Below are 12,578 nucleotides of genomic sequence, written 5' to 3' on the forward strand. Positions count from 1 at the left end.
TAAAATTTACAGTTTTATTACGAGTGTTTTTCCTGCAAATGGAAACACAGTACCACTATTATTTTTACGGTAAAATTCTGGAAAAACAATACTACTGTCTACCAAAATCTACGACTGTTTTTACAGCGAATTACTGTAAATTTAAAAACCGTACCATTTGTTATTTTTATGGTAATATTCTGGCAACTGAGCCCTTTCTTTTACCATAAAAACTACAGTTGTTTTACCAGTGTTTTTCTTGCAAATGGAAACACAGTACCACTATTATTTTTACGGTAAAATTCTGGAAAAACGTCTACCAAAATCTACGACTGTTTTACAGCGAATTACTGTAAATTTAAAAACCGTACCATTTGTTATTTTTTGGGTAAAATTCTGGCAACTGAGCCCTTTCTTTTACCATAAAAACTACAGTTGTTTTACCAGTTTTTCTTGCAAATGGAAACACAGTACCACTATTATTTTTACGGTAAAATTCTGGAAAAACAACACCATTCTCTACCAAAATCGACAACTGTTTTACAGCGAATTACTGTAAATTTAAAAACCGTACCATTTGTTATTTTTATGGTAAAATTCAGGCAACTGAGCCCTTTCTTTTAACATAAAATCTACAGTTGTTTTACCAGTCTTTTTCTTGCAAATGGAAACCCAGTACCACTATTATTTTTACGGTAAAATTATGGGAAAACAACACCATTCTCTACCAAAATCGACGACTGTTTTACAGCGAATTACTGTAAATTTAAAAACCGTACCATTTATTTTTATGGTAAAATTCTGGCAACTGAGCCCTTTCTTTTACCATAAAATCTACAGTTATTTTACCAGTTTTTCTTGCAAATGGAAACACAGTACCACTATTATTTTTACGGTAAAATTCTGGCAATTCAGCTGCTTCTTTTACAATTAAAAACTTAAAATCAGTTGTTGTTTTACCAGTGGGTTTCCGGTAAATTTACACACAGTACGACTGTTTTTACGGTAAAAATTCTGAAAAACAATACCACCGTTATTTTTAAGGTAAAATTCTGGCCTCTGAGCTGTTTTTCTATTTTATTTTTGTTGTTGTTGTACTACCAGTGTTTTTCCTGCAAATGGAAACACAGTACCACTATTATTTTTACGGTAAAATTCTGGAAAAACAATACCACTGTCTACCAAAATCTACGACTGTTTTTACAGCGAATTACTGTAAATTTTAAAACCGTACCATTTATTTTTATGGTAAAATTCTGGCAACCGAGCCCTTTCTTTTACCATAAAATCTACAGTTATTTTACCAGTTTTTCTTGCAAATGGAAACACAGTACCACTATTATTTTTACGGTAAAATTCTGGAAAAACTTCTACCAAAATCTACGACTGTTTTACAGCGAATTACTGTAAATTTAAAAACCGTACCATTTGTTATTTTTTTGGTAAAATTCTGGCAACTGAGCCCTTTCTTTTACCATAAAATCTACAGTTGTTTTACCAGTTTTTCTTGCAAATGGAAACACAGTCCCACTATTATTTTTATGGTAAAATTCTGGAAAAACACCATTCTCTACCAAAATCGACAACTGTTTTACAGCGAATTACTGTAAATTTAAAAACCGTACCATTTGTTACTTTTATGGTAATATTCTGGCAACTGAGCCCTTTCTTTTAACATAAAATCTACAGTTGTTTTACCAGTGTTTTTCTTGCAAATGGAAACCCAGTACCACTATTATTTTTACGGTAAAATTCTGGAAAAACAATACCACTGTCTACCAAAATCTACGACTGTTTTTACAGCGAATTACTGTAAATTTAAAAACCGTACCATTTGTTATTTTTTTGGGTAAAATTCTGGCATCTGAGCCCTTTTACCATAAAATCTACAGTTTTACCAGTGTTTTTCTTGCAAATGGAAACCCAGTACCACTATTATTTTTACGTTAAAATTCTGGAAAAACACCATTCTCTACCAAAATCGACGACTGTTTTACAGCGAATTACTATAAATTTAAAAACCGTACCATTTATTTTTATGATAAAATTCTGGCAACTGAGCCCTTTCTTTTACCATAAAATCTACAGTTATTTTACCAGTTTTTCTTGCAAATGGAAACACAGTACCACTATTATTTTTACGGTAAAATTCTGGAAAAACGTCTACCAAAATCTACGACTGTTTTACAGCGAATTACTGTAAATTTAAAAACCGTACCATTTGTTATTTTTTTGGGTAAAATTCTGGCATCTGAGCCCTTTTACCATAAAATCTACAGTTTTACCAGTGTTTTTCTTGCAAATGGAAACCCAGTACCACTATTATTTTTACGTTAAAATTCTGGAAAAACAACACCATTCTCTACCAAAATAGACGACTGTTTTACAGCGAATTACTATAAATTTAAAAACCGTACCATTTATTTTTATGATAAAATTCTGGCAACTGAGCCCTTTCTTTTACCATAAAATCTACAGTTGTTTTACCAGTGTTTTTCTTGCAAATGGAAACCCAGTACCACTATTATTTTTACGGTAAAATTCTGGAAAACGTCTACCAAAATCTACGACTGCTTTACAGCGAATTACTGTAAATTTAAAAACTGTACCATTTGTTATTTTTTTGGTAAAATTCTGGCAACTGAGCCCTTTTACCATACAATCTACAGTTTTACCAGTGTTTTTCTTGCAAATGGAAACCCAGTACCACTATTATTTTTACGGTAAAATTCTGGAAAAACAATACCACTGTCTACCAAAATCTACGACTGTTTTTACAGCGAATTACTGTAAATTTAAAAACTGTACCATTTGTTATTTTTATGGTAAAATTCTGGCAACTGAGCCCTCTTTTTTACCATAAAATCTACAGTTGTTTTACCAGTGTTTTTCTTGTTAATGGAAACCCAGTACCACTATTATTTTTACGGTAAAATTCTGGAAAAACAACACCATTGTCTACCAGAATCTACGACTGTTTTACAGCAAATTACTGTAAATTTAAAAACCGTACCATTTGTTATTTTTATGGTAAAATTCAGGCAACTGAGCCCTTTCTTTTACCATAAGATCTACAGTTGTTTTACCAGTGTTTTTCCTGCAAATGGAAACCCAGTACCACAATTATTTTTACGGTAAAATTCTGGGAAAACAATACCACTGTCTACCAAAATCTACGACTGTTTTACAGCGAATTACTGTAAATTAAAAAAAAAAACGTACCATTTATTTTTATGGTAATATCCTGGCAACTGAGCCGTTTCTTTTACCATAAATTCTACAGTTGTTTTACCAGTGTATTTCCTGCAAATGGAAACACAGTGGTATCGTTTTTTCTGAATTTTACCGTAAAAATTATAGTGGTTCTGTGTTCCCATTTGCAAGAAATACACTGGTAAAACAACAACCGTAGATTTTATGGTAAAAGAAACTGCTCAGTTGCCAGAATTTTACCGTAAAAATAACAATGGTATGGTTCTTAAATTTACAGTAATTCGCTGTAAAACAGTCGTATATTTTGGTAGACCGTGGTATCATTTTTCCAGAATTTTACCGTAAAAATTATAGCGGTGCTGTCTACCAAAATCTACGACTGTTTTACAGCGAATTACTGTAAATTTAAAAGCCGTACCATTTGTTATTTTTATGGTAAAATTCTGGCAACTGAGGTGTTTCTTTACCGTAAAATTTACAGTTGTATTACCAGTGTTTTTCCTGCAAATGTAAACACAGTACCACTATTATTTTTACGGTAAAATTCTGGAAAAACAATACCACTGTCTGCCCAAATCTACGACTGTTTTTACAGCGAATTACTGTAAATTTAAGAACCATACCATTGTTATTTTTACGGTAAAATTGTAGAAAAACGATGCCACTGTTATTTTTCCGATAAAATTCTGGTGACTGAACTGTCATATTTTTACTGTAAAATCTACGACCATTTTTACAGCAAATTACTGTAAATTTTAAAATGGTACCACTGTTATTTTTACTTAGCCGTCTTAATTTTTTCTACCATAAAATCTACAGTGTATTACTATAAATGAAAAAAACATACTGCTATTTTTACTCCAAAAACTTGAGTTTGTCCCAACGTATCAATGCTGAATTTATCTTACTCAGGTGAGAATGAAATCCTAGAGTCGCTGCAAAAGATTGCGTCCCAGAACAAGGTTTGGCGTTCCTACATCGGTATGGGGTACTACAGCTGTTCCATGCCACCGCCCATCCAGCGGAACCTTCTGGAGAATGCCGGCTGGTGAGTGCACGAGTGGACCTAAAGTCAAGTCACGAGTCTCTTTTGGCATCCTTTCTACTGAGCTTATCATTCCAAGACCAGCCGTACAGTCCATTAGCTGTTCCTAGTGCTACGCAGCGTTAAGTACTTATTGTCCACAGGGTGACCCAGTACACACCCTACCAGCCTGAGGTGGCCCAAGGCCGCCTGGAGTCTCTCCTGAATTACCAGACGATGATCTGTGACATCACAGGCCTGTCCATGGCCAACGCCTCACTGCTGGACGAGGGGACGGCCGCGGCCGAGGCCATGCAGCTCTGCCACAGGTATTCGCCCAACAGTCCTGGACTGGCTTCAAAGTTCTGGTTTTAATCAAGACTTGGGTCTTTTTCTCCCAGACAGAACAAAAGAAGAACCTTTTACATCGACCCACGTTGTCACCCTCAGACTATTGCTGTGGTGCAGACTCGAGCCAAGTAAGGAACGCCGTCAATAAAGTTTTTTCTAAAAGGGCTCCATTGAAGTTGCTTCCCCCGGTTGTTTCAGCTACATCGGCGTCAAGACGGTGCTGAAGCTACCTCACGAGATGGACTTCAGCGGGAAAGACATCAGCGGCGTCTTGTTTCAGTACCCGGACACCGACGGCCGAGTGGAAGACTTCACCACCCTTGTGGATCGCGCGCATAAAGGCGGGGTGAGACCAAAAACGAAAAGGTACGATTGTAAAAAGCGGGAACTGCCTGAGCTGAGCCCTTGGAGACATTTCCAGGCCTTGGCTTGCTGCGCCACTGATCTCTTGGCGCTCTGCGTGCTGCGTCCTCCCGGCGAGTTTGGCGTGGACATTGCGCTCGGAAGCTCCCAGAGGTTCGGAGTGCCTCTCTGCTACGGGGGTCCTCACGCTGCCTTCTTCTCCGTCAAAGAAAACCTGGTCCGGATGATGCCCGGAAGAATGGTCGGGGTCACCAGGTGGGGATACCCAGACGGATACCCAGAACGAACCGTATTAAAGGTTGCGTTGACATTTTAGGGACGCGGCGGGCAAGGAAGTGTTTCGGCTTGCGCTGCAGACCAGAGAGCAGCACATCCGGAGAGACAAAGCGACCAGCAACATCTGCACGGCTCAGGTAACGCTGACTTAGAACTCCACCGGATTTTTGGTCCGGATTTGATTAACTTTCCTATGCCGTCCAACCTTCGACGACTAGGCACTGCTGGCCAACATGGCTGCAATGTTCGCACTCTACCACGGTCCCCAGGGACTTAAGCACATTGCGGAGAGGACGCACAACGCCACCCTGATCCTTGCCGAGGGTAAGGTTGGTCCGCTCGATTTGGATTGGAGAAGTAAAGACTGAGGAGTAGATAATCCTGGCATTGTTTAGGTCTGAAGAGAGCGGGGCACCGGCTCCACAGCGAGATGTTCTTTGACACGCTCAAAGTCACCTGTGGCGTGGCAGCCAAGGACATCTTGGAGAGGGCCGCGCAGAGGCAGATCAACCTGAGGGTCTACTCTGAGGGACTGGTAAGGACTGGGATTGTTTTTTCCTATGAACCACAACTGACTTCACTACCGCAAGTTTTCCGCCATCCCTTTCCTTTTGTCTCATTCGTGTACACGAGAGAAGGAATATCTAAGTAAAGGTGTCTAGACCTGGTTCAGTTTTACCAGAGGTAGACAGAGGTGTTTGTCCCAGGCCACTTGGGAGACTTGGTCTCTTCCATGACTCCTTTGTTTGCCTTTGCCAGGGAGGAATCCATGAGACATTCTGCGCCCCAGTTGTGTTTGGCAAGTACCAGGTTGAATGCCTAAGCTACAATCCTAGTGGGGTCAGACTAAAACCCCTTTTAAAAAAAACAATATTCTGCATTTATTTTTTGGGGCTGTCATTCCGTGTGAACAGTATCAATACGGAATCAAACTGGACCTATACATTTTGCAGGTCCAGAGGTAGTATCCGAGAACTAGAGGGACGACGGCTTTGTCAAGGGGATACCACAAAGTGTTGACACCTTAGACTACATTCACCCGCCCTGTTTTGTAAGCCGAGTCCCTGGGTTCTGGGTTCATGAAACGTTAGGGTTTGATTGATTGATTGATTGAAACTTTTATTAGTAGATTGCACAGTACAGTACGTATTCCGTACAATTGACCGCTCGCCTGTATCGGTTGGGGACATCTCTACGCTGCTGATCCGCTTGAGATGGTTTCCTGTGGACGGGACTCTCGCTGCTGTCTTGGATCCGCTTGAACTGAACTCTCACGGCTGTGTTGGAGCCACTATGGATTGAACTTTCACAGTATCATGTTAGACCCGCTCGACATCCATTGCTTTCGGTCCCCTAGAGGGGGGGGGGGGGGGTTGCCCACATCTGAGGTCCTCTCCAAGGTTTCTCATAGTCAGCATTGTCACTGGCGTCCCACTGGATGTGAATTCTCCCTGCCCACTGGGTGTGAGTTTTCCTTGCCCTTTTGTGGGTTCTTCCGAGGATGTTGTAGTCGTAATGATTTGTGCAGTCCTTTGAGACATTTGTGATTTGGGGCTATATAAATAAACATTGATTGATTGATTGATTGATTGATTCTGGGTTCGGACGCAGGCCTCTTAGAGCTGCTCCACCTCTACACCCCCACCCGGTCCCTCAGGTCAGCTGACCAGTTGATCCTGGAGATACCCAAATCAAAGCTTCGAGAGTACAGAGCCTTTGATTGATTGATTGATTGATTGAAACTTGTATTAGTAGATTACACAGTTCAGTACAATTGACCACTAAATGGTAACACCCCGAATACGTTTTTCAACTTGTTTAAGTCGGGTTCCACGTTAATCAATTCATTGTAGCCTTCTTTGTTGTGGGTTCCCAAACTCTGGAACCATCTCCCTCTCCATGTGGGACAGGCCCCTTCTTTAGCTACTTTTAAGACCCTTCTTAAAACCCATTTTTATTCATTGGCTTTCAACCCAGCATGAGAGTTTATACGGTTTTTACCTTTTTTGAACAATTTGCTCTTAAGATAATTTGTATTTGCTTTTTCAATGTGTATTTTACTTCTGTTTTAAATGTTATTTTTTTTAGTCTGTCCTTAGCTTGTATTTCTTTGTGGTTGTACGGACCTTGACAAGGCGTTGAGGGGTTCCGGTTTGGTGGCCACGGGATTAGGTCTCTGCTTTTTGCAGATGATGTGGTCCTGATGGCTTCATCTGGCCGGGATCTTCAGCTCTCACTGGATCGTTTCGCAGCCGAGTGTGAAGCGACCGGAATGAGAATCAGCACCTCCAAGTCCGAGTCCATGGTTCTCGCCCGGAAAAGGCTGGAATGCCATCTCCGGGTTGGGGAGGAGACCCTGCCCCAAGTGGAGGAGTTCAAGTACCTAGGAGTCTTGTTCACGAGTGAGGGAAGAGTGGATCGTGAGATCGACAGGCGGATCGGTGCGGCGTCTTCAGTAATGCGGACATTGTACCGATCCGTTGTGGTGAAGAAGGAGCTGAGCCGGAAGGCAACGCTCTCAATTTACCGGTCGATCTACGTTCCCATCCTCACCTATGGTCATGAGCTTTGGGTCATGACCGAAAGGATAAGATCACGGGTACAAGCGGCCGAAATGAGTTTCCTCCGTCGGGGGGCGGGGCTCTCCCTTAGAGATAGGGTGAGAAGCTCTGCCATCCGGGAGGAACTCAACGTAAAGCCGCTGCTCCTCCACATCGAGAGGAGCCAGATGAGGTGGTTCGGGCATCTGGTCAGGATGCCACCCGAACGCCTCCCTAGGGAGGTGTTTAGGGCACGTCCAGCTGGTAGGAGGCCACGGGGAAGACCCAGGACACGTTGGGAAGACTATGTCTCCCGGCTGGCCTGGGAACGCCTCGGGATCCCCTGGGAAGAGCTAGACGAAGTGGCTGGGGAGAGGGAAGTCTGGGCTTCCCTGCTTAGGCTGCTGCCCCCGCGACCCGACCTCGGATAAGCGGAAGATGATGGATGGATGTACGGACCTTTGTTCTTCATGGTTGTTTTTAAAGGGCTTTATGAAAAAAAGTTGGTATGGTATCTCTGCGGAGAGTACTTCAGCCGGTTAAGGCCACCAGAGACTTCATTCTTCAGTCAGGACTGAGAGGATCTTGGGGTTTTTTTCGTTGAACGAGCGTCATAGGTCTCAGTCCGTCTACCCTCCATGAAACGTTAGGGTTTGATTGATTGATTGATTGCAACTTTTATTAGTAGATTGCACAGTTCAGTACATATTCCGTACAATTGACCACTAAATGGTAACACCCCAATAAGTTTTTCAATTCATGGTAAGGGGTAGTTCAGGGGTCTGGTTTGGTTGTCCATTGGCGTTGTTTTTTAATTTCTTGTCGGTCTTTACAGTTGGGCGTATCGTTGGACGAGACCGTGACCGAACGAGACCTGGACGACTTGCTCTGGGTCTTTGGCTGCGAATCCTCCGCTGTGTGTTAAAAGATGCTTCAAACTAAGTTTTTGTTGTTGTTGCTTTTAGCCTCGGATTTGACCAGTTTTGCTTTGGTTTTTAGGAGCTGATCGCTGAGCAAATGGGCGAGCGGTCAAAGGGCATCATGGGAAGTCCTTTCAAGAGGACCAGCAAGTACCTGACCCACCAGGTCTTCAACAGGTCGGGAATTTGAACTGAAGAACTTTGTTGTAGAATCAGAGTTCGTATAGTCAGTTTTGTTTAGTTAGCACGGTCGACATTTTAAAGCGACTCAAGTACAAACCCCGTTTCCATATGAGTTGGGAAATTGTGTTAGATGTAAATATAAACGGAATACAATGATTTGCAAATCCTTTTCAACCCATATTCAGTTGAATGCACTACAAAGACAATATATTTGCTGTTCAAACTCTTTCAAACTTTTCGCAAATAATAACTTAGAATTTCATTGCTGCAACACATGCCAAAGTAGTTGGGAAAGGGCATGTTCACCATTGTGTTACATCACCTTTTCTTTTAACACTCAATAAACGTTTGGGAACTGAGGAAACTAATTGTTGAAGCTTTGAAAATGGAATTCTTTCCCATTCTAGTTTAATGTAGAGCTTCAGTCCTTCAACATGTTGTATTTTACGCTTCATAATGCGCCACACATTTTCAATGGGTGACAGGTCTGGACTGCAGGCGGGCCAGGAAAGTACCCACATTCTTTTTTTACGAAGCCACGCTGTTGTAATACGTGCTAAATGTGGCTTGGCATTGTCTTGCTGAAATAAGCAGGGGCGTCCATGAAAAAGACGGCGCTTAGATGTTCCAAAACCTGTATGTACCTTTCAGCATTAATAGTGCCTTCACATATGTGTAAGTTATCCATGCCTTGGGCACTAATGCATCCCCATACCATCACAGATACTGGCTTTTGAACTTTGCGTCGATAACAGTCCGGATGACACGATGTTGAATATTTCCAAAAACAATTTGAAATGTGGACTCGTCAGACTGCAGAACACTTTTCCACTTTGCATCAGTCCATCTTTGATGATCTCGGGCTCAGAGAAGCCGGTGTGCGTTTCTGGATGTTGTTGATAAATGGCTTTCCCAACTTCTTTGTCACGTGTTGCTGGCATCAAATTCTCAAGTTAATGATTATTTGCCAAAAAAAAAAAGGTTTTTATGTTTAAAAATATCAAATATGTTGTCTTTGTAGCATATTCAAGTGAATATGGGTTGAAAATGATTTGCAAATCATCGTATTCTGTTTATATTTACATCTAACACAATTTCCCAACTCATATGGAAACGGGGTTTGTATTTCTTGTTTTAATCATTCATTGTTAGCTGCTGAAGTGAACTTTTTATCTATACTGGGGCCATAAATAAAGAGTTGGCCTCTAATATCGTTAGTCGCTCGCGACGTGGTGGTATGATACAGAAACGCACAATCAGCTTTTACCTAGCATCCTGATTATCCTGAGCTGGGGTGTAGCTAACCGGACTTTGGCTCCTCAGTTACCACTCGGAGACCAACATTGTGCGTTACATGAAGCGTCTGGAGAACAAAGACCTCTCGCTGGTGCACAGTATGATCCCACTGGTGAGAACGAAGTCCAGCACCGGTACAAAGCAGTGTAAACCAGAACTGATGATTGTTTCCCAACATCCTCCTCAGGGCTCCTGCACGATGAAGCTGAACAGTTCCTCCGAGCTCATGGTGAGTCATTCGCCTCATTGCCAGTAATGTCGTGATAGTTCCTCATGTTTTTTACTTTTTTAGGGTCCGCAGGCCCATTGCAAAAGAACTCCACAGGAGTCCTTTTGCAATGGGCCAAGGACCCTATTGAAACTGCTGTGTTTTATTATTATTCCGCACCTACGCGCTGTAATTTGACCCCCTTAACATGCTTCAAAACTCACCAAATTTGACACACACGTCGGTATAGCAAACCTTCCCAACATATTAAGCAACCAATCCCCCAAAATGAAAATTGCGCTCTAGCGCCCCCTAGGAAAAGATTACAGACAAAACTGCATGTAACTTCTGTTAGGAATGTCATAGAGACATGAAACAAAAACTCCTATGTAGGTCTGACTTAGACCCAATTTTCATACACTCACTTCTTTCAGCAAAAATCTACAGGAAGTTGGCAAAAACCCCTTCAAAATAAAATTTGCGCAAAAAATGCAATTTTTGCCTCTTTGCGCCGTAATTTGACCCCTTTTAAAATGCTTCAAAAGTCACCAAACTTGACGCACACATAAGGACTGGCGAATATTGCAATCTAATGAAAAAAACAAACCCCAAAACTCAAAATTGCGCTCTAGCATTATTTTTGGATAAAACACTGAAAAAACTGCTCCTAGGAAGAAAACACAGACAAAACTGCTTGTACCTTCCGGTAGAAATGTCAGAGAGACATGAAACAGAAAACACTATGTAGGTCTCACTTAGACCTACATTTTAATACTTAACATACTTGAGCAAAAATCAACAGGAAGTTTGATATTTTCACTTCAATACAACAACTGCATTACTTTCACAATGCATTAGATTCTCAAAATAGTGGCTCCAAGGCGTCTTCTAACGCTTATCCGGCCGTGTGTCTCGGGGGCAGCAGCCAAAGGCGGACCCGACCAACGCTGCTTGCAGCTTTAATTAGGGTCCTAACTTCTGTTAGGAATGTCATAGCGACATGAAACGAAAACTCCTACGTAGGTCTGACTTAGACCCAATTTTCATACACTCACTTCTTTCAGCAAAAATCTACAGGAAGTTGGCAAAAACCCCTTCAAAATAAAATTTTCGCAAAAAATGCAATTTTTGCCTCTTTGCGCTGTAATTTGACCCCTTTAAAATGCTTCAAAAGTCACCAAACTTGACGCGAATATTGCGAGCTACTGAAAAAAACCAAACCTCAAAATTGCGCTCCAGCGCTATTTTTGAATAAAACACTGAAAAAACTGCTCCTAGGAAGAAAACACAGACAAAACTGCTTGTAACTTCCGGTAAGAATGTCGGAGAGACATGAAACAAAAACCTCTATGTAGGTCTTGCTTAGACCTACATTTCATAGATTGACAACCCCCAACAAAAATCAACAGGAAGTTTGCAATCCCCCCTTCAAAACAAAAGTTTTGTAAAAACCGGTCACCTTTCTTCAAACATTATCTCCTCTGAGTGCGTTTGTTGTTTTGGCTTCAAACTGGCACAGGAGAGAGATTGAACCCTTCTGATTAAAAGTATAGAACAGAGTTTTGATAAGTTCTCAGGGTTTGATTTTACGCGCCTTCAAAGAGCCCCTGTGCAAAGTCTCCTAAAAAATGTCATTTTTGCCTCTTTGAGCTGTTTTTGACCCTCTTAAAATGCTTCTAAACTCACCGAACTTGACACACACATCAGGTCTGGCAAAAATTGCGATCTGATGAAAAAACCTAACCTCAAAACTCAAAATTGCACTCCATCGCCCCCCTAGGAATACAACACGGAAAAACTGCTCCTAGGAAGAAAACACAGACAAAACTGCTTGTAACTTCCGGTAAGAATGTCGGAGAGACATGAAACAAAAACCTCTATGTAGGTCTCGCTTAGACCTACATTTCATAGATTGACAACCCCCAACAAAAATCAACAGGAAGTTTGCAATCCCCCCTTCAAAACAAAAGTTTTGTAAAAACCGGTCACCTTTCTTCAAACATTATCTCCTCTGAGTGCGTTTGTTGTTTTGGCTTCAAACTGGCACAGGAGAGAGATTGAACCCTTCTGATTAAAAGTATAGAACAGAGTTTTGATAAGTTCTCAGGTTTTGATTTTACGCGCCTTCAAAGAGCCCCTGTGCAAAGTCTCCTAAAAAATGTAATTTTTGCCTCTTTGAGCTGTTTTTGACCCTCTTAAAATGCTTCTAAACTCACCAAACTTGA

At 41.3% G+C, this 12,578-nt stretch overlaps 1 protein-coding gene across 1 annotated transcript in view; it reads left to right on the forward strand.

Moving 5' to 3' along the window:
- gldc (glycine dehydrogenase (decarboxylating)) overlaps nucleotides 1–12,578 on the forward strand; it is a 68,228-nt gene that overhangs the window by 11,849 nt on the left and 43,801 nt on the right. Inside the window, exons 3-14 of the mRNA XM_061895801.1 lie at nucleotides 4,105–4,240; nucleotides 4,381–4,545; nucleotides 4,618–4,695; nucleotides 4,766–4,913; nucleotides 4,989–5,185; nucleotides 5,247–5,343; nucleotides 5,425–5,530; nucleotides 5,602–5,741; nucleotides 8,582–8,662; nucleotides 8,746–8,843; nucleotides 10,173–10,257; nucleotides 10,333–10,374. Coding sequence (XP_061751785.1) covers nucleotides 4,105–4,240; nucleotides 4,381–4,545; nucleotides 4,618–4,695; nucleotides 4,766–4,913; nucleotides 4,989–5,185; nucleotides 5,247–5,343; nucleotides 5,425–5,530; nucleotides 5,602–5,741; nucleotides 8,582–8,662; nucleotides 8,746–8,843; nucleotides 10,173–10,257; nucleotides 10,333–10,374 — 1,373 coding nt within the window. The remainder of the gene's footprint in view (nucleotides 1–4,104; nucleotides 4,241–4,380; nucleotides 4,546–4,617; nucleotides 4,696–4,765; nucleotides 4,914–4,988; nucleotides 5,186–5,246; nucleotides 5,344–5,424; nucleotides 5,531–5,601; nucleotides 5,742–8,581; nucleotides 8,663–8,745; nucleotides 8,844–10,172; nucleotides 10,258–10,332; nucleotides 10,375–12,578) is intronic.

This window comes from Nerophis ophidion, linkage group LG01 (assembly GCF_033978795.1).
Source record: "Nerophis ophidion isolate RoL-2023_Sa linkage group LG01, RoL_Noph_v1.0, whole genome shotgun sequence".
Classification (NCBI taxonomy): Eukaryota; Metazoa; Chordata; class Actinopteri; order Syngnathiformes; family Syngnathidae; genus Nerophis; species Nerophis ophidion.